The following is a 27,264-nucleotide window of genomic DNA, read 5'->3' as shown; positions in this document are numbered from 1 at the left end:
CATATGCAGCCATTTGTTAATTACAAGTGTATGAAGTTAAGCAGAATCTTGAAGTTATCCACTTGTTGTCATTGCCTCATCAAGTTTCCTAAAAATCAGCCCATGTTTTTGAATAATTCTGCTGACAATAAACAAAGAAATCCATCTGCACTGGTGGAAAACATGTCAGTGGTGGCAGTAACAATGAAGAGTGCACATTGTTACTTTTTTGTAAATAGTTTCTTCATCTGACAGTGTAGCTAACAAACTGAATCTGCAGTGGATGTCAGTCAGTTTCACACCAGGCTCACCATACTTTAAATTCTTTTGGTGCTTTCTCATTAGGCATGGAAGATCTTGTAATGTACCAGGTCAAAACAAGGTTTAATCAGCGGCGGCTCCAGAGATGATTTCTTAGTGGGGCTAGATTTGGGTATGACGAGGTATTGTTTGTTGTAAATGTGCAAACACGTTTGAAAATAGATTTCAAATTCCTGACATACATGTTAATTCACAGATCCAATGCACAACACATCAAACTAACAACGGCAATTGTTATTCAAAAGTCATAACAACCACCTTTTTCACCAATGCAAGTGAATGCAAACCAGTGACTTATGGAATCAACTTGATGTCTTTGGAGCTAGGTGTCTTTGGAGGATCTTAGGGTACCACTGGAATGACTTTGTGTCAAACAGTCACATAGGGATAGTCAGATGAGATGTATCACTTGCATTAGGAGGAAACATCAGTTGTGAAATTTTGGCCATGTGGTCTATTTTTCTTGACAGCACACAGGTGCCTCGGTGTTGAGGGCCCCAATGCCTGGAGAAGGTCAAGGTAACACCCATGTTTCAACTGGCTACAACATAGATGTATAATTTTGAGAGCTGGGATGGACCGGTTGTCTGCCTGAGTGGTTGCTATCCAAGACCCAAGGCATTTCTGTGGTGTCGTGGCATTACACAGCACCAGAAAATGCTCCCAGATCTGACCTGGCAAGTAAGTGCAAGTACACTCAAAAAACTGATGCACTGGATGAACTCAATTCAATTATGGGCAAGATTTCCATCTCATAAATATGTAGCTCCAACTCAAATAAAGTGCATCCATGCAAGATCATTTAATTTAATTTAGTTGGGACTAAATATTTATTATATGGAAATCCTGCCCATAACTGAATTGAGTTAATCTAATGAGTCATTTGTTTGTGTGATAGACTCAAAAAACTGACTCACTGGACTGGATTTCCATCTAATAATATATGTAGTCCCAACTCAATTAAATTACATTATCTTGCATGGATGTGTTTTATTTGAGTTGGGGCTACATATATTTATTAGATGGAAATCCTGCACATAATTGAACTGAGTTAATCCAAAGAGCCATTTTTTAAATGTAGGAAAAAGTATAAACATAACAACAAATGGCGCAGTCAAGACAGAAACAACTCTAAGTCTCTCCTTTAGGTGGTGCTATTCTCCTTCGCTCTTACAACCCATTTTTAATCACACCAGCTTAACAAAGCAAAAGGTAAAATCAATCTGTTGCACTTCCTGTGAGTGGTGTGAACTCAATTGATCTTTGCGTTTAAGGTAAAAATGAATGTGACCTTGAACATCAGTCAAGTTGTATTTCATCCAGAGTAATGCAAAGACTGTAATTTGACTTTTTCAACAGCCAAAGAGCATGACAAAATTTCAACAGCATCTCATAACTTTTCACACTGCAACACAACCCGACATCCTGTAATTCTATTCTCAATAAGGATACGGGTCGGATCGTTCTGGAAGAGTTATGAGTTTATGAAACCTGCACATTTATGCGCGCTCCGGAGTCCTTCCTGTAGGTGACAGCGGGCCAGCAATGCTTGTGCAGCTAACAACATAGCCTCAGAAGTTACTTTATCGAATTGTTGATAATAAATTAGATTAGGATTAGTCGCCATAGAAATAAATTCTTAGATCCAGTTAATACATCAGCAGGTAACCGATGGATGGTACTCTGGGTAGGAAATGAGGTCTTGCCCAAGTGAATGAGTTCAAGTACCTTGGAGTTTTGTTCGCCAAGTGAGGGACAACAGAGCGTGAGATTGGTGGTAGCAGGGGCGGTGGTTGCTTTTTGCTCTACCGTTACTGTTGTGACAAACAGGTAGCTGAGCCAAAAGGCAAAGCTCTCGATCTACTGGTCAATCTTCGTTCCACTCTCACTATGGTCATGAGGGTTGGGTCTTGACTGAAAGAACTAGATCGTGGGGACCAAGAGAAGCTCGTCATCCGTGAGGAGCTCAGAGTAGAGCTGCTGCTCTTTCATGTTGAGAGGAGCCTGCTGAGGTGGATCAGGTATCTGGTAAGAATGCCTCCTGGGCACCTCCCTAGGGAGGTGTTCCAGGCATGTCCATCTGGGAGGAGACCCCAGGGAAGACCCAGGACTAGGTGGAGAGATTATATCTCCAAACTGGTGTGGGGGATCCACCGGTCAGAGGTGATTAATGTGTCCCAGGAAAGGGAAATTTTGGGTCCCCTGCTGGAGCTGTTGCCCCGTGACCCAGTTCTGGATAAGTAGTTGAAGATGAGTGAGTTAATACATTAACATTACATATAAAAGGAAAACATTGTTAAAGGCCCCCTGACATTTCCACGACTTGATCCGCACACTTGCACATACTTCGTTGTGACTAACATCCGTTGTGTTCCCCACTGGACGCCGCGCTTTGTTCCGCTGGATGCCATGCGTTGTGCGCTGGACGCTGTATATATAAAATAATTATTTCATAGCAGATTAATCATTTTCTCTTCAAGTTGGCTGTTGAAAACGCCTCTAATCGCTTCCAGAATCACAGAGGACTATTCCAGCTGCCGCTTTTCTCTCTCGTGCGTGCACGCTTAATGAGGTGGAGAACGTATTGGAACCTTCTAAAAGGTAAGTATGTTTGTATTGTAACTGGTTGGTAAAACAGTTGCATGTTCATTTCTTTCTCATAAGTAGCTGTAAAAGTATGTTTATGATACACGGATTTAGCATCTTGTATAATCGATCAGACGAGCTGCGCTCTGATGCGGTGCGCTGACGCAATCACTTACATTCACACACACTGTTTTTTATTGTTTTGCGCAATGTTCATGTGAAGTTCACATAATTAATGCGTGATGGAGATTTTAAACATGTCAAAATTTTCTTTGCACACATACACGAAGCCACGCACAGTTTACAACGCTTTACAACAATTTTGAGACAAGTTACTCTCCTACACGGCAGAGTGCGTGCAAGTGCATGGATCAAAGTCCTGCAAGTGTCAGGGGGCCTTTACACTGGTGTCACAGTCATCACCGGTGTGATAGTGCCCCCTATATGCATTGTGCAATACTGTGAAGACAGTGATAATGCAGAACACACATTGGGCAAACTGTTTGTATACACTAAGGAAAAATAATAGACAAAATAATGAAAAACAATGCCAAATATCCATTCATTTTGGGATCAATAAACATTTCAGTGCAGTGCTGGGGCTGTGATCACAGCCGCAGACGGAGGTGGTTTTTCAAGTTCTGCTGAGTCAAAACACCTGTTAAAATATTTTTATTACAGGCATAACTCATTATAAAGTATTTTTCACAATAACACATAGTAGTCATGGAATTGGTTAACCTGACCCAGTGGATTTTTGTACTGCAGACTTGTTTACATCTTAATAATCGTTAATTGATACAGCCGTGGACCTGGTAGAAAATCTTTGATTCACTTAGTTTTTCACCCACATTTTAACTTTGAAGGAGCAGATTAGAAAATGAAAACAGTCCAGATTAAACTCTTGCTCGGAAAAAAGATGATTATTAAAGGGGGCATACTGTGCAATACTAGTAGTACTGTGATTTAATATGTCGCTGTCTACAAAGTGAAAAATACCATGATTTGAATCATAAGTCATATTGCCCTCCCCTAGTTTGGTTACAGTTTGAAATCTTAAGGTACGATCAGGCCACCTTAAGAATGAAATAGTTGACAGACAGGCGGACAGACAGACAGACGGACAGGTTAAAAAACTGTGTGGTATTTTCTCCTGACAAAAACACAGAGCCTTTGAACACAGAACATGTTGATGGTGTCTGTACTCACCATACTGACAGCTGGGCCCGTTGAAGCCAGGCGGACAGTCACACAGATGAGCGGCTCCCCCTCGACAGCGGCCTCCGTTGAAGCACACACCGTACCTGCAGACGGCTGCACGTGCAGAAGACGAGGTGTGGAAAAAGGACAAACATCAGAGGTGAGTGAAGCAGAGACACCTGGCTGTTGTCATCCTCACATGTGAGCGTCGAGCCTCGAACACTGACCTCCCGCCATCATCAACACACTAACTGTGGACTCTGAGTCTCCGACATTCACACAAACAGTGCACAAGGAGACAGAAAGTCCCTTCAGCTGCTACCTTGTTTTTTCACTCAGGGTCCCCACAGCAGATCTAAGGTGGATCTGCATGTTGATTTGCCACACGTTTTACACCGGATGCCCTTCCTGACACAACTCCACATTACATGTAGAAATGTGGTAGGGGTGGGGTTTGAACCAAGAACCTTCCGCAATGACACAGAGCACACTCACTCTGACACTCACTCACTTTCAGATAATAAATCAAAACCACGTGATGACAAAAAAAAAGTCATGCAACCGGTACGTGTCCTCATAAATCCCTCTAAGTCAAACTGCTTTCTGTTGTTGAGATGTGAACCTCATGGAATCCAGAGCTTATAAACATTGAGACCCACTGGATAGTTTTAGCACATATGATTGGACTTCAGAGGTGCAGCATCACATAAGCAACATTAATCATCATCAATAGGATGTTGACCCGTGGGGAACCACAGGTCCTAGATGTGGTCATTTGTACTATACGTGGGCTGTCCGTAAAGTATCGGTCCTTTTTATTTTTTTTAAAAACTATATGGATTTCATTCATATGTTTTTACGTCAGGCAAGTTTGAAACCCTCGTACGCATGCGTGAGTTTTTCCACGCCTGTCGGTGACGTCATTCGCCTGTGAGCACGCCTTGGGAAGGAGTGATCCCCACCCCCTCGTCGGAATTTCATTGTCTGGAAATGGCGGAATGAAAAGGACTTTTTTTCCATCAGATTTTTTTTTCAGAAGCTGTTAGAAACTGGCACCTGGAAACCATTTGAAAATTTATCTGGCTTTCGGTGAAAATTTTACGGGCTTCACAGAGAATAAGGACTGAGCTGAGACAAAGAACACCTCCGTTTCGTCGTGTCAGTGGACAAGTTAGGACATGTCTAGCTCTCCACAATTTCTCCGATACTTACTGGACTGGTAAGCATTGAAAGCTGAGATAGGCATGTCCTAACTTGTCCTCTGACACGCCGAAACGGAGGCGTTCTTTGTCTCATCAAGCGAATCGGTCGTGACGCGCAAAGCCTCCGCGCGGCATTCCATGACAAAATCTCTGGTTAAAAATGAAATCTGCCGGAAAATGGCTGATGTCCAGCTCTTGTGATTACCAGAGAAAGAGCACATGACGGTCTCATATCCACAGAGCCATCAGCTTAGAAATATCCAGTAATTTGTGCCGCGTCATCGCGGCACGGAGCGCGGTGCACCGACGTCCTTAAAGGGGTCCTTAAAGCGACAGTTAACAGTCCTTATTCTCTGTGAAGCCCGCAAAATTTTCAACGAAAGCCAGATAATTTTTCGAATGGTTTCCAGGTGCCAGTGTTCTAACAGCTTCTGAAAAAATCTGATGGAAAAAAAGTCCTTTTCATTCCACCATTTCCAGACAATGAAATTCCGACGAGGGGCGGGACCACTCCTTCCCAAGGAGTGCTCACAGGCGAATGACATCACCGACAGGCGTGGAAAAACTCACGCATTGCGCACGAGGGGTCAAACTTGCCTGACGTAAAAACATATGAATGAAATCCATATAGTTTTTAAAAAAAATAAAAAGGACCGATACTTTACGGACAGCCCACGTATACTGAGGACAGCTGACTTTTGGGGACAGTCTGTTTAAAGTTATGCTACATTTTTACGTATTGACATAGAAAAATTTCTTGGTTTCTATAAAAGTCTTATTGAAGGTTTAATCTTTTTCAATTGTCTCAAATTTTCTAAAATGATTTTTGTCATCAATAAACTTCTCTGAAGCTGTTTAACCAGCACAATATTCCATGTAAAGCATTAGGGAATAACCCTGTTGTGTCTGATGATAGCGGATGTTCATGCTAGATTTTACAGTTGCAAATTGAGTTTTACCGGCAACAGGGTTATTCCCATTGCACGCTTTATTTTTCTGTAAGTAATTTGGTTGGCGAATCGTTGTGAAAGGGTGTGGTCGGCTCGTCAAAACTTACTGTACCAACAGTGTCTTCATGTAAATCTGTGAATTCTGTGAGACGACCCACAGATTTCTCCATCTCGTCAGCTGCAGTGAGTTAAATCCATCAATCAATTCAGTTAAATCCATTAAAGCCACGCATTTTGGCATCATCGTCGCTGCACTGGTTTCTGTCACTTTCATCTGAGAGTGCCATTATTGACACCCGCGTAGCAACGCGGTCAGGGCGCAGAGTAACACATCAAATGTGAAACGGTTGAATATTTTCCCACCGTCTATGTGATATTTTATGGTCTGAAATCTTACATGATTAACCAATCAGATTTGCAGAACAAATGTAATTGGATTAGAAATTAGGAATAACTGAAATATATATTTGCACTGTGACAGCCTTCACATTAGATCAAATTTCTTTTTTTTTTCTTTTTTTTTTTGGCCTGTGTGAGACACAGTTCTGCTGTTTTGTACGGAGTGTGAACATGTTAATTCTGGGTTTGGCATCACATGAATACAGAAAATGTCCAGATTTGAATCTGCTGTCTGGGATGTTGGAGAATGGACAGACTGATGAATTCTGTCAGCTCTGCAGCAACCTCACATGCTTTTCTTTTGAAATACAGGCTCTTATTGTGGAAGTGCAACATAAACAGGCTGTTATTTTCAAAAGTGACTGATTTCTCAAAAAATATTGGTCTGATGATGTTGCTGTTTTCACGACTTGAATCCTCATGAAAAAATACATAAGTATTCCAAAGGACAAAAATCAGCTCTTTCTGGATTTCAACTGACGCTCCGGATACACAAACACACCGAGGCTACTTCCCTTTTATTATATGGATTCTTTAATCTGAATGTGTAAGAATGTGTGGAGATCACACATACACTTAAATCTACCATCCTGCACATCTCATCTGGTATCTCTTTCATCCATCTTACTGTTGCAGACTGGCAACATCTGCAGGAACGAGCCCAACACGGCAAATATGGCCATAATCCGGACGCAGACAGGAGGGAAAGAGGTGTGTAGACTGTGAGCAGATCCCATCCAAACTACCTCATGCACACTTGCACAATTGGCTCCAAAGCATATTTAGACAACAGCTGATAATACAGACTGCTGTCAGATGCCCATAAAAGGCGGTGATGACTGCCCGATGTACAAACATCTGGATGGCAAACATGGGACCGGAGTGGGAGGCAGCGCCGTGTCCTTCCTTTGCACAGGACCTGATGGTACTGGACATCGCAGTACAACCAACGTATGGACCGGACTCATGCCATGTGTGTCAAAGCTGGCACCGGTGCGGTCACTCACTCATTCACTCACTCATGCAATCACATCTGTGCCCGTCCTCTCCTTTCCAGTGCTACAGACTCACGTGGGTGTGCATGCGTAGACCAGGTGTTTGAAATGATCAAATGATCACTCAGTTGTGTGTGTGTTCACAACAGCTGAATGAGCCACTAAGCATGTAGCGCACACGCGAGTGCACGGTGCACACACGCTTTCATACCACTCTTCAGACGTAGCCTTCAGCAGCACAACACAACTCTGTACACCGTGATGCCGGAGAGATTATCGCATGGGATTTATTTTTCCTGGATCTGTGCTGGAAGTGAGTTTCATGTTTAATAATGTTGTCACATCCTGGCGATACAGTTCCACATCACACCTCCTATAGAGTTTAGATCAATCAATCAACATTTATTTATAAAGCGCTTTACAGCACCGACTGGTGTCCAAAATGCTTAACATTAAAAACACAAATTCACAAAGGGGGGTTTTCAAAATGGCGGCTTGAAGTGAGGCTGTGTCTGGGAGAGCTAGCACGCCACTTCTCTGATTTTACACTTATAACCCACAAACAGAGCTACAATACGGACACTTGTTATTGGGGAATCTGTGATGAGTATCAGTAATTACTTTTTGAAACAGTCTGACAACATGCCGCGTAGGAAAGCTCCAATAGTCGATGCCGCGGAGAGCTCCAGTCTGCAGAGTAATGAGGCTAACGAGGGAGCTAGCATGGAGGCCGGCGCCGGGCCAGAGGGAATGGACCCAGCGCTTCGCGAGGTGATCCGTGTGGTGACTCGTGAGGTGACTGTGAATCTCACTAAAGTTATCGAGGACAAGCTTGGGCCGGTTTCTTTGCTTCTACAAGCACAGGGGAAGCAACTGGAGGACCATGAGGTGCGTTTGAAGGAGGCGGAGACCCAGATCTCAGCTGTGGAGGATGACGCGGTCCCGACCATGGACAGGCTCGGAGCTTTGGAGAAGCGGGTTGCGGAGCTCGCGGAGCGCGTGTATGATTTGGAAAACAGGGGAAGAAGGAATAACATTTGCATTGTTGGCCTTCCAGAAGGCGCTGAGGGTAACGAGCCTACTTGTTTTTTTGAGAGATGGTTACCTGAACTTTTGAACATTAAGACAAAAGCGGGCCGGCTTAAAGTGGATAGAGCGCACCGCACTACAACTTTGGTCCCACGCACTGGCCAGAGACCGCGTCCCGCGCTGGTGAGACTACATAATTTCCAGGATAAGCAGAGGATCATGAACGCAGCGTGGGAGATGAGTAGGAATGACCGACCCCTGAAGTACGAGAACGCCACTGTGATGATATTTCAAGATTTTTCGGCCGCTGTCGTGCGTAAGCCGAAGAGTTTTGATGAGGTGAAGAGACGTCTTCGTGCTATCGGGGCAGATTACAGACAGATGTACCCCGCTTTGTTGAAAGTAACCCACCGTGGCTCGACTAAGATTTTCAAGGAGGTTTCTGATGTGAAAGACTTTACTGAGTCGTTGGACGTAACCCCTGTTGTGGATGGTGAGTAAACGTCGGACTGGATTTGCTCCCGCTCTCTTGTGGACTTTAGATCCCCTACGTCATGCTGTGAATAACTGTACGCTGATGACATTTTATTACATCCCCTCTTATTTTGAAGTTTCTATTTGTGGGTTGTTACTGGTGTTGCAGCCACCTTTACGGTGTTTTTTTTTTCTTTTTTGACTAGGTGTTTCTCTTTTGCTGTTAGAAAACCTTTACACTTAACTTCTCCATTTTAGGAGTAGAACAGTGTTGGTTTATTTTTTTTGCCAATGTTAGGCTTTGTTTGTTTGTCTTGTTTTAGACATTTGTTGTGTGCCACCCCAGCTCTTCTTTTTTTTTGTTAGTTTTTTTTTGTTTGTTTGTTTTCTTGCCATGGCTAAATATTGGAAGGAGGCCTAGAGCTCATCTTGTTTATTTGCATATAATACTAGTATGTCAACTTTAAATGTATGTACTTGGAATATAAATGGCATTCACATGCCTGTTAAGCGGAGAAAGGTCTTGAATTATCTCAAGAGGGAACAGGTTCACATAGCCCTACTACAGGAAACACATTTGGACTCTATAGAACATTCTAAACTAGCCCAGGGAGGTTTTGGACATGTCTTTTTTTCATTGTTTACATCAAGGAGCAGAGGCACAGAGATTTTAATTAGGAAAAACTTACCATTTACACTTCTTGATTGCATAAAAGATACAGGTGGTCGATATGTGATTGTGAAAAGTGTTTTATATGGAGAAGAAGTTGCTTTTATGAATATCTATCACCCACCAGGTCACCCTGGGGACTTTCTGGTATCTGCTTTTACAAAGCTGGTAGAATTAAACGTCAGGAACTCTTTTGTTGGAGGTGATTTCAACTGTCATCTAAACCCAATTATGGATAAATCTCCTCAGGGTAAATCATATCTTCTACCCCACGCCAAAGCTCTCTCCACTTTATGTGAGGAGCTGGACTACGTAGATGTGTGGAGGACACAACATTTAGTAGACAAAGAATTCACTTTTTTCTCCAGAGTGCACTCGTGTTATACGAGAATAGATTATTTTTTTGTTCCGAACCGTATATTACCATCAATCTTGTCCAGCTCGATCAGTAACATAGTCATATCTGACCGCACTACAGTCTTCATTAATTGTAATACTGGGAGCGTGTCCCCTCAGAATAGACGTTGGCACTTCGACTCCTCCATTTTGTATGATCACAAATTCATAACTTACTTTACTGAAGAATTCAAACAGTTTTTATTAATTAAAATACCTTCCACAGATAATTCGTCATTACTTTGGGAGACATCAAAGGCTTATTCAAGAGGGCTCATTACTTCATATACAAAGAATAAAAGGCGTAGACAGGCTGAACAGAGGACGATTTTAGAAAGTAAACTGAAATGTGCGGAAGAGGAATACCTTAAAAAATCCTCAGCATATAAACTTAAAGAAATCGATGCTCTCCGTTCATCACTGGATTGTCTATTGACAAAGGAAGCAGAGACTAAAATTAGATTCGCAAGGCAAAGGTTATATGAACACGGTGACAAGCCGGGGAAATACTTGGCATATTTGACAAGGAAGAAATCAGACTCCCAGGCTATTTCTTCAATTAAAGATGCAAATGGAAAACAATTTTTTGATGCTGCCACAATTAATGACGTCTTTAAAAAATTCTATGAAAATCTTTGCAAATCTCAAATACATATCAATGCTCCTGAGTTAATGGATGCCTTTTTTTCCTCTGTTAATCTTCCTAAATTGACTGAAGACCAGAAGTTAAACTTGGATTGTCCCATATCGAAAGAGGAGGTACTGGATGTCATAAAAGAGTTGCAGGCAGGCAAAGTAGCTGGGCCAGATGGCCTTGGTGCTGAATTCTATAAAGAATTTCGAGATATACTAGTTGACCCATTGCTTAATATGTATAATGACTCTTTTAAGAAAGGCCTGCTACCTAGCTCTTTAAGAGAGGCAAATATATCCCTTATATTGAAAGAGGGTAAAGCGCCTGAAGACTGCGCCTCTTATAGGCCAATTTCTTTACTGAACGTGGATTTGAAACTCCTTTCCAAAATTCTCGCGAGGCGTCTCGAACATGTACTTCCCTCTCTAATTAAAAAAGATCAAACAGGTTTCATTAAGGGTCGTAGTTCGCATAACAATGTACGAAGACTGTTGAATATAATCCAGTTTTTTAATCAAAAATCAGTGCCTGGCATAGTGGTCTCGCTTGATGCCGAAAAGGCATTCGACCGCGTTGAATGGTCCTATTTGTTTTTTACTTTGCGGCAATTTGGTTTAAGTGAAAATTTTATAAGTTGGATTAGGTGTTGTGTGGGCCGCTGAAGAGGAGGTACTGCTGGCCCACCACCACTAGAGGGCACCCTGCCTGGAGTGCGGGCTCCAGGCACCGGAGGGCGCTGCCGCCTTACGGGAGCAGCCAGGATGACAGCTGTCACCCATCACTGGAGACAGCTGATCCCAATCAATAAGGAGGTATATCAGCAGGACGGCATCTCCACCTCATTTGCCGAGATATCGCCTTACCAAAGAGGTAACAAACTCAGCCTACACATACGTGTGACTTTAATTGTGTTCTTGTGATTATCTGTAGGACAGCTGACTACCAGACAGCGTGTGGATAAGTACTACATTTCTTGATTGTTGTTGACGAGAGGTGGAGGTGGACTCTCCACCCTCCGTGTTGCTGGGTGCAGCTGCATCCACACCTGACTGTTTCTGTTTCCTGCCAGCAGTACCGGATCTGACGAGCGGAGGCAGTGGCCACCTGGGAATTCGGGACTTGGCGGCTCCAGTATTCCCGGGGTTCGGTGGCAGAGGAAATCGGGTTGGTTCCGGTTCGACTTGGACAGACGTCCATGCATTGATTATAGGGGGCTGAACGAGATCACGGTTCGCAACCGATACCCGTTGCCCCTGTTGGATTCGGTGTTCACACCCCTGCATGGAGCCCAAATCTTCACAAAGCTCGATCTTAGAAATGCGTATCATCTGGTTCGGATCCGGAAGGGAGACGAGTGGAAGACGGCATTTAACACCCCCTTAGGTCACTTTGAGTACCTGGTCATGCCGTTCGGCCTCACAAACGCCCCCGCGACGTTCCAAGCATTAGTTAATGATGTCTTGCGGGATTTCCTGCACCGGTTCGTCTTCGTATATCTAGACGATATACTCATCTTTTCTCCGGATCCTGAGACTCATGTCCGGCATGTACGTCAGGTCCTGCAGCGGTTGTTGGAGAACCGGCTGTTTGTGAAGGGCGAGAAGTGTGAGTTCCACCGCACGTCTTTGTCCTTCCTGGGGTTCATCATCTCCTCCAACTCCGTCGATCCTGATCCGGCCAAGGTTGCGGCGGTTTGAGACTGGCCCCAACCCACAAGCCGTAGGAAGTTGCAACAGTTCCTAGGCTTTGCTAATTTCTACAGGAGGTTCATTAAGGGCTACAGTCAGGTAGTTAGCCCCCTGACAGCCCTGACCTCACCAAAAGTCCTCTTCACCTGGTCGGATCGGTGCGATGCCGCATTCAAGGAGTTGAAACGGCGCTTCTCGTCTGCACCTGTTCTGGTGCAGCCCGATCCTAGTCGCCAGTTAGTGGTTGAAGTGGACGCCTCGGACTCAGGGATAGGAGCCGTGCTGTCCCAGAGCGGGAAGACCGATAAGGTCCTTCACCCGTGTGCCTATTTTTCCAGCAGGTTGACCCCGGCCGAACGGAACTATGACGTCGGCAATCGAGAACTCCTTGCGGTGAAAGAGGCTCTTGAGGATTGGAGACATCTGTTGGAGGGAACGTCCGTGCCAGTCACGGTTTTCACTGACCACCGGAATCTGGAGTATATCAGGACCGCCAAGCAGCTGAATCCCAGGCAAGCCCGCTGGTCACTGTTCTTCGGCCGTTTTGACTTCCGGATCACCTACCGTCCCGGGACCAAAAATCAAAGATCGGATGCTTTGTCCCGGGTACATGAAGATGAGGTCAAAACGGAGTCGTCGGATCCCCCGGATCCCATCATCCCGGAGTCCGCTATCGTGGCCGCCCTCACTTGGGACGTGGAGAAGACCGTCCGGGAGGCCCTGACACGAGACCCGGACCCCGGAACCGGACCGAAGAACAAACTCTACGTCCCACCAGAAGCCAGGGCTGCAGTTCTGGACTTCTGTCACGGTTCTAAGCTCTCCTGTCATCCTGGGGTGCGAAGAACCGTGGCAGTCGTCCGGCAGCGCTTCTGGTGGGCGTCCCTGGAGGCCGACGTCCGGGGTTACATCCAGGCCTGTACCACCTGCGCCAGGGGCAAGGCCAACCACCGCAAGACATCGGGATTGCTACAGCCGCTGCCCGTGCCTCATCGCCCCTGGTCTCACATCGGCCTGGATTTTGTCACGGGTCTCCCGCCGTCCCAGGGAAACACTGTCATCCTCACGATAGTGGACCGATTCTCCAAGGCGGCCCACTTCGTGGCCCTCCCGAAGCTACCAACGGCCCAGGAGACAGCGGACCTCCTAGTCCACCACGTCGTCCGTCTGCATGGGATACCATCAGACATCGTCTCCGATCGCGGTCCCCAGTTCTCCTCGCATGTTTGGAGGAGCTTTTGCCGGGAACTGGGGGCCACGGTCAGTCTCTCGTCCGGGTATCACCCCCAGACCAACGGACAAGCAGAACGGGCCAACCAGGAGATGGAGCAGACCCTACGCTGTGTGACAGCCGCGCACCCGACGGCCTGGAGTACCCACCTGGCCTGGATCGAGTACGCCCACAACAGTCAAGTGTCATCAGCCACCGGCCTCTCCCCTTTCGAGGTGTGCTTGGGGTATCAACCCCCGTTGTTTCCGGTGGTTGAGGGGGAGGTCGGTGTGCCCTCGGTCCAGGCCCACCTACGGAAGTGCCGTCGGGTGTGGCGAGCCGCCCGTTCTGCTTTGTTAAGGGCCCGGACGAGGGCGAAGAACCATGCAGACCGGCGGCGGGCCCCGGCTCCCACGTATCGTCCTGGGCAGGAAGTGTGGTTGTCCACCAAGGACATTCCCCTTCAAGTGGACTCCCCAAAACTGCAAGAACGATACATCGGCCCGTACAAAATACTCAAGGTCATCAATCCCGCAGTGAGGCCGGCAGCTGGAGCCTCACTGCGGATTCATCCAGTATTCCACGTCTCCAGGATTAAACCCCATCACACCTCACCCCTCTGCACTCCGGGTCCGGCGCCACCTCCTGCCCGGATCATCGACGGAGAGCCGGCTTGGACCGTGCGCCGGCTCCTCGACGTCCGACGGATGGGCCGGGGTTTTCAGTATCTGGTGGACTGGGAGGGGTACGGCCCCGAAGAATGCTCCTGGGTGAAGAAGGGCTTCATCCTGGACCCGACCCTCCTGGCCGACTTCTACCGTCGCCACCCTGACAAACCCGGTCGTGCGCCAGGAGGCGCCCGTTGGGGGGGGGTCCTGTTGTGTGGGCCGCTGAAGAGGAGGTACTGCTGGCCCACCACCACTAGAGGGCGCCCTGCCTGGAGTGCGGGCTCCAGGCACCGGAGGGCACTGCCGCCTTACGGGAGCAGCCAGGATGACAGCTGTCACCCATCACTGGAGACAGCTAATCCCAATCAATAAGGAGGTATATCAGCAGGACGGCATCTCCACCTCATTTGCCGAGATATCGCCTTACCAAAGAGGTAACAAACTCAGCCTACACATACGTGTGACTTTAATTGTGTTCTTGTGATTATCTGTAGGACAGCTGACTACCAGACAGCGTGTGGATAAGTACTACATTTCTTGATTGTTGTTGACGAGAGGTGGAGGTGGACTCTCCACCCTCCGTGTTGCTGGGTGCAGCTGCATCCACACCTGACTGTTTCTGTTTCCTGCCAGCAGTACCGGATCCGACGAGCGGAGGCAGTGGCCACCTGGGAATTCGGGACTTGGCGGCTCCAGTATTCCCGGGGTTCGGTGGCAGAGGAAATCGGGTTGGTTCCGGTTCGACTTGGACAGACGTCTCCTATCGTCGAGCCTGCCCACACGACACCGTTGTAATTAGACTCTATCTCCATATTGTAATCGATTGTATTCGTTGTGCCTTTTTCACAACAGTAAAACAGTGTTATCTGATTCCTCCATTGTCCGTTCATTTGCGCCCCCTGTTGTGGGCCCGTGTTCCTACACTTTCACAACATTAGGCTTCTGTATAGCAATCCCTGTTCAGCAGTTCTTACTAATGGGTTGCAGTCCCCAAACTTTTGTGTTTTGAGGGGGACTAGACAGGGCTGCCCCCTCTCCCCCTTACTTTTTGCCCTGGCAGTAGAACCACTAGCGGAGGCGGTGAGAGGCCGGAAGGACATTTACGGCCTGAGTCTAGGACAAAGACAGCATAAAATCACTTTATATGCTGATGACGTTCTGGTTGTATTGACCCAACCTGAAATATCTGTGCCCTCACTTATCGAGACCATTAACAAATTCAGCGACATCTCAGGTTACAGAATTAATTTTAATAAATAAGAAGCGATGCCGCTGGGCACTTTAAAAGAAAAACCTCAGGTCCCTTCTCCATTTCCTTTTAATTGGTCTCCAGAGGGCTTTGTCTATTTAGGGATTAAGATTACACCTGCTTTTGATCAGATGTATAAATGTAATTTCACCTCTCTGTTTGAGCACATTAAATTGGACTTGGAGAGGTGGAAGACTTTGCCTTTGTCCTGGCTCGGCCGAGTTGCTCTTCTTAAAATGAACATCTTACCCAGGCTATTATATCTGATTCGGATGGTCCCAGTTATTTTTTCACATAAGACTCTAAGACTTTGAATGGCTGGTTTAGTGCGTTTATATGGGCGGGGAGAAAGCCTCGCTTTAAAATATCTACGTTATGCCTCTCATCTTCAAAGGGGGGGCTTGATCTCCTAGACATAAGAAAGTATCAGCTCAGTGCCCATATGTGTGTAGCGGCGGACTGGGTGGAAGAACCTGTTTCTCTCTGGCTTGATATAGAAAGTTCCATGTCCAACCTCCCTCTGAAAAATTTACTATTCCTGAAAAAAGTAAAATTCTAAAAATATTCCGTAGTAACCCTCTCACTTTATGTACTGTCAGAGCTTGGCAAATAATTCAAAAGATGGAGGGTAGGTCTCACTTAACATCTCTCTTCACTCCGTTATGTGGCAATCCCCTTTTCCGGCCTGGGACTTTGGACTCTGGTTTTCCTGTGTGGGCAGAAAAAGGTATCTCTACCCTTTCTGATTTGATGGATGGATCAAACCTAATGTCCTTCGACCAGTTAGTAAATAAATATGGAATTCACAGACGTGACGTTTTTCGGTAGCTGCAAGTGAGAGATTATATCTTAAAGAACACCACTATACTTGCCAACCAAACTGTCACTGATTGTGAAAAACAACTATTTCAGCCTAAACTTAAAAGCTCTATTAAGACTTGCTATGGTTTATTAAGAGAATATGAAGGCTCAGATTTGACTCATTTGAAGGGGACATGGGAGAGGGAGCTAGCTTTGGTGATCAGTGACGAGGCCTGGAATGAAACTTGGGAGAACGCAGGGTCTTTGAGTGTTTGTAATAGGGTAAAAGCAATGCAACTTAAGATTTTGCATCGTGTTCATATATCTCCTTCTCAGCGTCACAGATTTAATTCAGACCTTTCTCCGCTCTGCCCTAAGTGTAAAACAGAGGTGGGTAACCTCACTCACTGTCTTTGGTCCTGAAGGAAAATACAACAATTTTGGTTTAGTATAAAAGGTGAATTGGACAAGATCCTTTCTATTATTACTGAATGTAACCCATTGTATATGTTGCTGGGAATGACAAATAACAACATTAAGAAGAAATGTGAACGACAACTTTACATGATGCTTACTTTCTGTGCTAGGAAATGTCTCCTCTCGAACTGGATTATAGACAAAGCCCCATCAAGAACACAGTGGCAGCGGACTGTTCTTGAATATATTTCATTGGACTTCCTAACGAGTAAGCTACATAATATGGAAGATGCGTTCTATAAAATATGGGACCCTTATTTGCGGTATGTTGGTCTGGATTTGGCAGCTATTTTTTCGCGGGGCTTTCTGTGATGTACAAAGGTCATTTTATCAAAGTTTGAGTTTGGTATTTTTGATTTTGAGCTGGGGTGTTGTTGTTGTTGTTATATATCTGGTTCTGTTTTTGTTTTGTGTTTGTGTAAAAAGAAAAAAAAAACACAAATTCACAAAAATAAAACACATATAGAATAAAATTTTAAAACAGCACATAAAAAACAGAACGTCACCTCCCCACTAGGTGTTAAAAGCCAGTTTGTTGTGAAAGTGTCGTGACACGGACCCACAACAGGGGGCGTTAATGAACGGACAATGGATAAGCCAAAAGTAACAATTTAATGTTGTGAATCGCACAACGACGTACAGACAATAACAATATGGTGGACTGTCAATCATACACCAGGTGAGGTGTGGGCAGGCTCGACGATAGAAGACGCCTGGCGAGAGAAGAGCCGGATCCCCACACAGCTTCCACCACCAATGGAGCTGAAGAACACCGGAGCCGCCAAGCCCTGCACCCCAGGTGGCCGCTGTCTTCAGCAGTCAGACCCGGTACTGCTGGCAGAAAACAGAGACAGTCCTGATGAGTGTGAGTTTGCACACTCAGTAATCCCACAGTCAGTGTTTAGTTAGGAGGGAGCACCTCCACCTCCAATCACACACTCGTGCAGCTCCTGTCTAACCACTTATCTGGTTGGGGTGTGAAGCGAAGCCGTCGCTGATCACACCAAACGCCAATCCCACAGATAAGGACACACCACAGGAAAACGGCTGCAAAGAAGTTCAGATTATTACTCAATGTTTTGAGTCAGCAGAGAAAATTACCTGAATGGTAGCTGATTTCTCGGCGAGGAGGTGGAGTTGCAGTCCGGCCTTTATGGTGATGGTGATGAGATGAATGAGTGACAGCTGGTGCTGAGGATGAGTGACAGCTGTCACTCCCAGTGGCTCCGGCGCCCTCTCGTGCTTGAAGCCCACACTCCAAGCAGGGCGCCATCTGGTGGTGGTGGGCCAGCAGTACCTCCTCTTCAGCGGCCCACACAACAGGACCCCCCCCCTCAGCCCGACCAGGCTTGTCCGGGTGCCGGGCGTAGAATTCGGCCAGGAGGGCCGGGTCCAGGATGAAGCTCCTCTTCACCCAGGAGCGTTCTTCGGGTCCATATCCTTCCCAGTCCACCAAATACTGGAACCCCCGGCCCTTTCGACGACCGTCCAGGAGTCGGCGCACAGTCCAAGCTGGCTCCCCGTCGATGATCCAGGCAGGCGGCGGCGCCGGTCCGGGGGCACAGAGGGGAGAGGTGTGGCAGGGTTTGAGTCTGGAGACATGGAATACTGGATGTATCCGCAGTGAAGCTGAAGCTGCCAGCTTCACTGCGGCTGGAGTGAGGACCTTCACGATGGTGAAGGGTCCTATAAATCTGTCCTTCAGCTTCTGGGATTCCATTTGCAGAGGTATGTCCTTTGTGGATAACCAAACCGCCTGCCCGGGCTGGTATGCAGGGGCCGGGGAACGCCGGCGGTCTGCATGGGCCTTAGCCCTCATCCGGGCTCTGAGCAGGGCAGAGCGGGCGGTACGCCACCCCCGACGGCACTTCCTCAGATGGGCCTGGACCGAGGGCACCCCGACCTCTCCCTCCACTAGCGGAAACAATGGGGGCTGGTACCCCAAACACACCTCAAACGGGGAGAGGCCGGTGGCAGATGAAACTTGGCTATTATGAGCGTACTCGATCCAGGCCAGATGGTCACTCCAGGCTGTCGGGTGCGCGGAGGTCACGCAGCGGAGGGCCTGCTCCAGTTCCTGGTTCGTCCGCTCTGCCTGCCCGTTCGTCTGGGGGTGGTACCCAGACGAGAGACTGACGGTGGCCCCCAGTTCCCTGCAGAAACTCCTCCAGACCTGGGAGGAGAACTGAGGACCACGATCTGAGACAATGTCTGCTGGAATCCCATGCAGATGCACGACGTGGTGGACCAGGAGGTCTGCAGTCTCCTGGGCCGTCGGGAGCTTCGGGAGGGCCACGAAGTGGGCTGCCTTGGAGAACCGGTCCACTATCGTTAAGATGGTGGTGTTGCCCTGGGAGGCCCGTGACAAAGTCCAGGCCGATATGAGACCAGGGGCGACGAGGCACAGGCAGAGGCTGGAGGAGGCCTTGGGCCTTGTGATGGTCGGCTTTGCCCCTGGCACAGGTGGTGCAGGCCTGGACATACTCCCAGACGTCGGCTTCCATAGATGCCCACCAGAAGCGCTGCCGGACCACTGCCACGGTCCTTCGCACCCCTGGGTGACAGGAGAGCTTGGAACCGTGACAGAAGTCAAGGACCGCAGCCCTGGCCTCTGGTGGCACGTACAGTTTGTCCTTCGGACCTGTCCCCGGGTCCGGGCTCCGTGTCAGGGCCTCCCGGACGGTCTTCTCCACGTCCCAGGTAAGGGTGGCCATGACAGTGGACTCTGGGATGATGGTTTCAGGGGGGTCTGACAGCTCGGTCTTGACCTCCTCTTCATGCACCCGGGACAGGGCGTCAGATCGTTGGTTCTTTGTCCCGGGGCGGTAGGTGATCCGGAAGTCAAAACGCCCCGAAGAACATAACGTGAGAACATTCTGATGTCATGAGAGCAACAGATGATGAAAGAGCCAAAGAAAGTCTGGTTCATTCTGCCCAAATTATTGTGCCCCATGATGCAATCTGCTGTGAAAGTCTAAACTGATGCAAAACTGCAGGACCAGCATACCAATGAGGCTATCTCACCAACCTGAATAAACCAAATGCCCAACTTTCCATCTGTCCACTTGTCATTGCATGTTGGATGCACCGGTCATAGTCTAAATTTCTCTGCATTGTCCCAGTCCACCCAGCTGGAAACGATTCCAGGGTTGGTTGAGGAGGTAACCGGCAATGGACTGGCGTCCCATTCAGGGGCAGTCCTGGAGTCTCATCAACTTCACACTGTGGTGTTCAGAGATTAACACTAGCACCAATGAACCTCAGGACCTGTATAGAATTTACTTCCTAAAATGATCAGTACTTCCCGATTTGATCTTTGACCTTGATATATTTTAGGAGCAGATCAGTAAATTTATGAATTATTATGGACCTTTTAATAGAATTGAAAGAATAACTAGATTTCCATTTGTGGTGACATAATGCAGACAAGTAAATATTTTTGTATGCTGGGAATGATTTGACACCAAAATCATCACGATACAAAACCAGTTCAGATATTTCCTTGAGAGTTTCATCTTGCGATCTGGCGGGTCGTGCACTGTAGGAAGCACTTGCTTTGCTCCCAAATTGTGATGGTCGGCTTTGCCCCTGGCACAGGTGGTGCAGGCCTGGACATACTCCCAGACGTCGGCTTCCATAGATGCCCACCAGAAGCGCTGCCGGACCACTGCCACGGTCCTTCGCACCCCTGGGTGACAGGAGAGCTTGGAACCGTGACAGAAGTCAAGGACCGCAGCCCTGGCCTCTGGTGGCACGTACAGTTTGTCCTTCGGACCTGTCCCCGGGTCCGGGCTCCGTGTCAGGGCCTCCCGGACGGTCTTCTCCACGTCCCAGGTAAGGGTGGCCATGACAGTGGACTCTGGGATGATGGTTTCAGGGGGGTCTGACAGCTCGGTCTTGACCTCCTCTTCATGCACCCGGGACAGGGCGTCAGATCGTTGGTTCTTTGTCCCGGGGCGGTAGGTGATCCGGAAGTCAAAACGCCCGAAGAACAGCGACCAGCGGGCTTGCCTGGGGTTCAGACGCTTCGCGGTCCGGATGTACTCCAGGTTCCGATGGTCCGTGAAAACCATGAATGGTACCGATGCTCCCTCCAACAGGTGTCTCCACTCCTCAAGAGCCTCCTTCACCGCAAGAAGTTCCCGATTGCCGACGTCATAGTTCCGTTCAGCTGGGGTCAACCTGCGGGAAAAGTAGACACATGGATGGAGAACCTTGTCGGACTCCCCGCTCTGGGACAGCACGGCTCCTATCCCTGAGTCAGAGGCATCCACTTCAACAACAAACTGGCGCTTGGGATCGGGCTGCACCAGAACCGGTGCAGTTGAGAACCGGCGTTTCAACTCCCTAAACGCGGCTTCGCACCAATCCGACCAGGTGAAGGGGACTTTTGTGGAGGTCAGGGCTGTCAGGGGGCTAACTACCTGACTGTAGCCCTTGATGAACCTCCGGTAGAAATTTGCAAAACCGAGGAACTGTTGTAGTTTCCTACGGTTCGTTGGTTGGGGCCAATCTCTCACCGCCGCAACCTTGGCCGGATCAGGGGCGACGGAGTTGGAGTAGATTATGAACCCTAAGAAGGACAAAGAAGTGCGGTGGAACTCACACTTCTCGCCCTTCACAAACAGCCGGTTCTCCAACAACCGCTGTAGGACCTGACGTACATGCTTGACATGGGTCTCAGGATCCGGAGAAAAGATGAGTATATCGTCTAGATATACGAAGACAAACCGATGCAGGAAGTCCCGCAAGACGTCATTAACCAATGCTTGGAACGTTGCGGGCGCATTGGTGAGGCCGAACGGCATGACCAGGTACTCAAAGTGACCTAACGGGGTGTTAAATGCCGTCTTCCACTCGTCTCCCTCCCGGATCCGAACCAGGTGATAAGCATTCCTAAGATCCAATTTTGTGAAAATTTGGGCTCCATGCAGGGGCGTGAACACTGAATCCAACAGAGGTAACGGGTATCGGTTGCGAACCGTGATCTCGTTCAGCCCTCTGTAATCAATGCATCTCGGCTTTCAATGCTTACCAGTCCAGTAAGTATCAGATAAATTGTGGAGAGCTGGACACGTCCAAACTTGTCCTCTGACACGCCGAAACGGAGGTGTTCCGTTGTCTCGCTTCCAAAGCGAATCGGTCTTTACGCGTGAAGCCTCCGCGCGGCTTTCCATGACAAAATCTCTTGTTAAAAGTGAAATCTGCCGGAAAATGGCTCATGTCCAGCTCTTGTGATAACCAGAGAAAGAGTATACGACGGTCTTGTATCCACAGAGCCATCCGTTTAGAAATGGTCCGGTGGCTTGTGCCGCGTCGTCACAGCTCGGAGCGCGACGCGCCGAGCATCCTTAAAGGGGTCCTTAAAGCTGTAGTAACAGTCCTTATTCTCTGTGAAGCCCGTAAAATTTTCACCGAAAGCCAGATAAATTTTTCGAATGGTTTCCAGGTGCCAGTCTCTAACAGCTTCTGAAAAAATTCTGATGGAAAAAAGTCCTTTTCATTCCGCCATTTCCAGACAATGAAAATCCGACGAGGGGGCGGGACCACTCCTTCCCAAGGTGTGCTCACAGGCGAATGACGTCACCGACAGGCGTGGAAAAACTCACGCATGCGCACGAGGGTTCAAGCATGTCTGACGTAAAAACATATGAATGAAATCCATATAGTTTTTGAAAAAATAAAAAGGACTGTTACTTTATTGACAGACCTCGTACTGTATCCACTCTGAATACTTAAAACAGAGAGAGATACAGTCACTGTGCTCAGGGAATTAAATTGTGTTTTTGGGGATGTATATCCCATGTGTCTACAGCAGGGGTCACCAACCCTGTTCCTGGAGGGCACCTGCCCTGCATGTTTTCTAACTCTCCCTGTTCCATTCCCAGGCAATTAACTCTATCAAGTGTGCTCAGCCTATCCAGAACTGGAAGACACTGCTTTTAAAAAAAAATCAGGTGTCACTTGAGTGGGTAGACGTGGAAAACATGCAGGACAGTTGCCCTCCAGGAACACGGTTGGTGACCCCTGGTCTACAGTATGACATTGAGCACTTCCTCCACTAGAAATGATCTAACCATTAGAGGCAAAGAGGGTCAACATAAGTGTTCTCTCAAATCATCACAGATGAGCCAAAGTCATTTCATGCAGTTTGCTCCGGAGCTCCAGAGCACTCCTTGGAGACCAAATACTGAGTCTAAACATCCCCTTGTCATCTGGCTCCATACTCAGACACCTGTGCCACATTTGGACTCCCTAGTGTAAAACAAAGAACTCTCACATACACACTGGCCGTACTGTACAAAAACCACAACCCCAAAACCTAAACATCCCAGCAAACATGACAAAACTGATGCATTTTGTCTGCATCACCCATGTTCTTACGCCCATGAACTTAAAAAAATCTAAAAATCCCCACTTCAAAATCTCTGAAATTCTACTCCAACAGGAAGATCGTCTTTTAACTGGTTATCTGCAGTGATGAGCAGTGTACGGCTGCATACTCTGTACTTCAAAATAACACAAGTATCTCCACTGTGACTACATAACGTGAGAACATTCTGATGTCATGAGAGCAACAGATGATGAAAGAGCCAAAGAAAGTCTGGTTCATTCTGCCCAAATTATTGTGCCCCATGATGCAATCTGCTGTGAAAGTCTAAACTGATGCAAAACTGCAGGACCAGCATACCAATGAGGCTATCTCACCAACCTGAATAAACCAAATGCCCAACTTTCCATCTGTCCACTTGTCATTGCATGTTGGATGCACCGGTCATAGTCTAAATTTCTCTGCATTGTCCCAGTCCACCCAGCTGGAAACGATTCCAGGTTTGGTTGAGGAGGTAACCGGCAATGGACTGGCGTCCCATTCAGGGGCAGTCCTGGAGTCTCATCAACTTCACACTGTGGTGTTCAGAGATTAACACTAGCACCAATGAACCTCAGGACCTGTATAGAATTTACTTCCTAAAATGATCAGTACTTCCCGATTTGATCTTTGACCTTGATATATTTTAGGAGCAGATCAGTAAATTTATGAATTATTATGGACCTTTTAATAGAATTGAAAGAATAACTAGATTTCCATTTGTGGTGACATAATGCAGACAAGTAAATATTTTTGTATGCTGGGAATGATTTGACACCAAAATCATCACGATACAAAACCAGTTCAGATATTTCCTTGAGAGTTTCATCTTGCGATCTGGCGGGTCGTGCACTGTAGGAAGCACTTGCTTTGCTCCCAAATTGTGGCGAAAAGCCCAATTTAACCAAATCACCAGTAATAAAGTAAAAGGTCAGACGTCTCTGTACATCCCCATTCTGTGTTATGAGGCAGAGAGAGAACTGGCAGCTCCCACAGCATTTTTAAGCTGTTCCCATCCTCAACCCCTCAACGCTGTTTAATCTTCCCTGAAATGATTCCTTAATCTGGCATGCAGTGTGGCACAAAACTCACTGTCATCTGTCACAGCAAATGCCTCCGGTATTACAAAGACACCTTCTCTGAGAGAATTAGGAGCGCCTACAAAAGAAAAATGACACTGAGAGAGCAACGGTCACAAACCCGTGTAGAAAAAGTGAAAACTAATCAGCTGGTGTCACCCTCAAAAACTCTGCACATATCAGTGGGTTTGTCCCGCCTGTGCGGAGCTGTGAAACCCCCAGAGTGCAACTCAGAGGGAGACCGCTTTCAGCGCTGCTCGTAGACACAAAGACCCAACGCTCGGCACAAGAAGCACATTTTGAGGCAACACGTCGTGTTTTGCTCTGCCGAAGAATTTGTCATTACAAAGGTTTGTTTTGGAAACTAGAGGCAGCTCTGGCAGTTTCTTTCAAAGACTTGTGCACAATGTCAGAATGAACTCTGCTGCAGAAGCTTAAAATGTGAATATTAGGAGCTTTTGTTTTGCATCTGGGCCCGGTTTCATGAAGCAACCTAATCTTTCAGTCTACTAAACTTTCTTAGTGGACTACAGTTAGTCACCCAACATTATCCGTCTAATCACCGTTTCACATCGATAGCTAAACTTGCAGATTAGCTGTCTTACCTTAGTTGACTGTTTTCACTGGCATAACGGCCTCATGTGTGCTGTTGCCGAGAGACAGCTCCATGCGCGACAGTTTTGTTTACTTCCGGGTTGGTCGTTGTCATGGACTATCCAGCCTTGGTTTTATTAAATGGCTTTATTAACATTTACGGACATATACAAACTGCAGAATGATGTGCTTAGCTCTTAGCCTTAACGGATTTAGTATACATTTCTAATTTTTATGGCATAAGGGGTGGATTTTTTATAAGCTTTGCTTCTGCCTTCACCCTTTCGGTCACACGGGTTTGTTGCTGAGATGATTTGTTGTGATGTGAATTTTTTTTATTGTTTTCTGTGCCGAATAAATTCAGTCATTCATTCATTCATTCATTCATATTTCATCATGATTCCTTAAAGTCTGGTTTGCTGATTAGTTCAGTGACATTAACCCTTAGAGCCCTAATGATGCACCCTACGTAGGGTTGCCAACTTTCACGCAACCAAGAAATGTCACACCAAAATTAAAATGGCTCCCGTTAATTTTCTGTTGATGACTAGATTAGCGCAGATCAGATCACAGCGCATTATTTCTTAATGAAAAGAGAGGAGTTTAAGGCCCACACACAAAACAGCTGTTAACATCTGCTTACAGCGTTCTGACTACAGTATTCTCTTATCGTTAATTCCCTGAAAAACGTTCGAGCATAGCTTTGAAGCTTGTTTCTAAGTCGACCACTTTTTGGATGACAAGGTAAGCCAATAAATAGCCTAACAAATCAAATAATCTGTTATCTAATAAAATTGGGTCCTTTGTCATGACAGACGTAGCCTAATCAGTCCAATTGTGTGTTGATACAGTTGTAAACGTCTGATGTGCGATATATGTAGGGGCTAGGTCATTTAAAGGGCATGCTGCACGTTATTTAATGTCCTGGTTAGTAAGTCTTCATGATTGTAAGTCTATCCATGCACATGCGCTAAAAATGTGTGGTTACTGATGCATTTTATTGCTAATATTAGTGACGGAGAAACCAAAGCATTTTGAGCCTCTGAATCAATATGAAGCAATTGTGTTGAAATGGTTGTGTTTCGAAGCATTTGATACAATTTAATATGGTGACATCTGCTGGGCAATTTTTAACATAGCACTTTCATGGAGCAATGAAACAGTCAGGCACTGTTATGTATGTTAAATAACAAAGGTTCTATGTGCATCTTGAAATTTTTGACTATATTTTCATTTAAAGACATTAATAATATACTTGTGGTATAATGTGATTGTGCCATCATAAATTACTGTATGTAATAGAAATATAAATTGTGAAATGCTTGTGCAACTAGGGACTGTTATGACCATAGTTGTACAAAATGAAGGTAGTGCAGCAGCTAAGAGAATATTTAGAGCAAAATCATGCAAATGGTGATACAAGCACCAAAATTGGCACAAATACTCCTTAGATATTACTCTTTTGAACAAACTGACTGGCCACTTGAATTTTCAATAGGCAGCCAGGTAAGCGTCAATTGAAGAATTACACAGGAGTCAAAATTATAAATGCTCAAATCATTTTGAAAACTACATCACATTATTTGTCTGATCATAAAGATTCCAAAAAGGTATAGTTTGGACTATCTATGACTGAATGTTATGGAGTTATGGGGTAAAAACAGCAAAAATGGTGACAAAGGTCAGTTTCAGTTTGTACAGGGGTCAAAAGTTAAAGATGCTCCAATTTGATGCAAATTATTAGTTGAGTTAACAGGGTTTTAAAAAGGAATAGTTTGGACCATGTATCATGCTTAGTTATCATGTTACGGGGTAACATATGTCACATGTCAAAGAATCCAATGGACGTTGACCTTGTTTGACCTTTACTTTGGAGACTAAACATTCAACACAATCAAAACTATTCCATTTATTAATCCTATTAGCTCAACCAATAATTTGCATCACTTTTTACCAAAATTGAAGGAACTTTAACTTTTGACCCCTGTACAAACTGAAACTGACCTTTGTCACCATTTTTGCTGTTTTTACCCCATAACTCCTGATCATTCAGTCATAGGTAGTCCAAACTATACCTTTTTGGAATCTTTACAATCAGACAAATAATGTGGTGTAGCTTTCAAAATGATTTGAGCATTTTTAATTTTGACCCCTGTGTAATTCTTCAATTGACCCCTACCTGGCCGCTTATTGAAAATTCAAGTGGCCAGTCGATTTGTTCAAAAGAGTAATATCTAAAGAGTATTTGTACCAACTTTAGTGCTTGTATCACCATTTGCACGATTCAGTTATC

At 46.3% G+C, this 27,264-nt stretch overlaps 1 protein-coding gene across 1 annotated transcript in view; it reads right to left on the bottom strand.

Annotated features, from left to right (window-relative positions):
* Window positions 1–3,274: 3,274 nt before the first annotated feature.
* The window catches only part of LOC117507751 (multiple epidermal growth factor-like domains protein 6), a 69,118-nt gene continuing 45,128 nt past the window's right edge, over window positions 3,275–27,264 (bottom strand). The window contains exons 4-5 of the mRNA XM_034167562.1: window positions 4,045–4,200; window positions 3,275–3,345 (exon numbers count right to left, since the gene is read on the bottom strand). Coding sequence (XP_034023453.1) covers window positions 3,275–3,345; window positions 4,045–4,200 — 227 coding nt within the window. The remainder of the gene's footprint in view (window positions 3,346–4,044; window positions 4,201–27,264) is intronic.

The sequence above is a fragment of the Thalassophryne amazonica genome, chromosome 3, assembly GCF_902500255.1.
Source record: "Thalassophryne amazonica chromosome 3, fThaAma1.1, whole genome shotgun sequence".
In the NCBI taxonomy this organism is placed as follows: Eukaryota; Metazoa; Chordata; class Actinopteri; order Batrachoidiformes; family Batrachoididae; genus Thalassophryne; species Thalassophryne amazonica.
The sequence above is the reverse complement of the archived record's forward strand: the minus strand, read 5'-3'. Positions and strand labels throughout refer to the sequence as shown.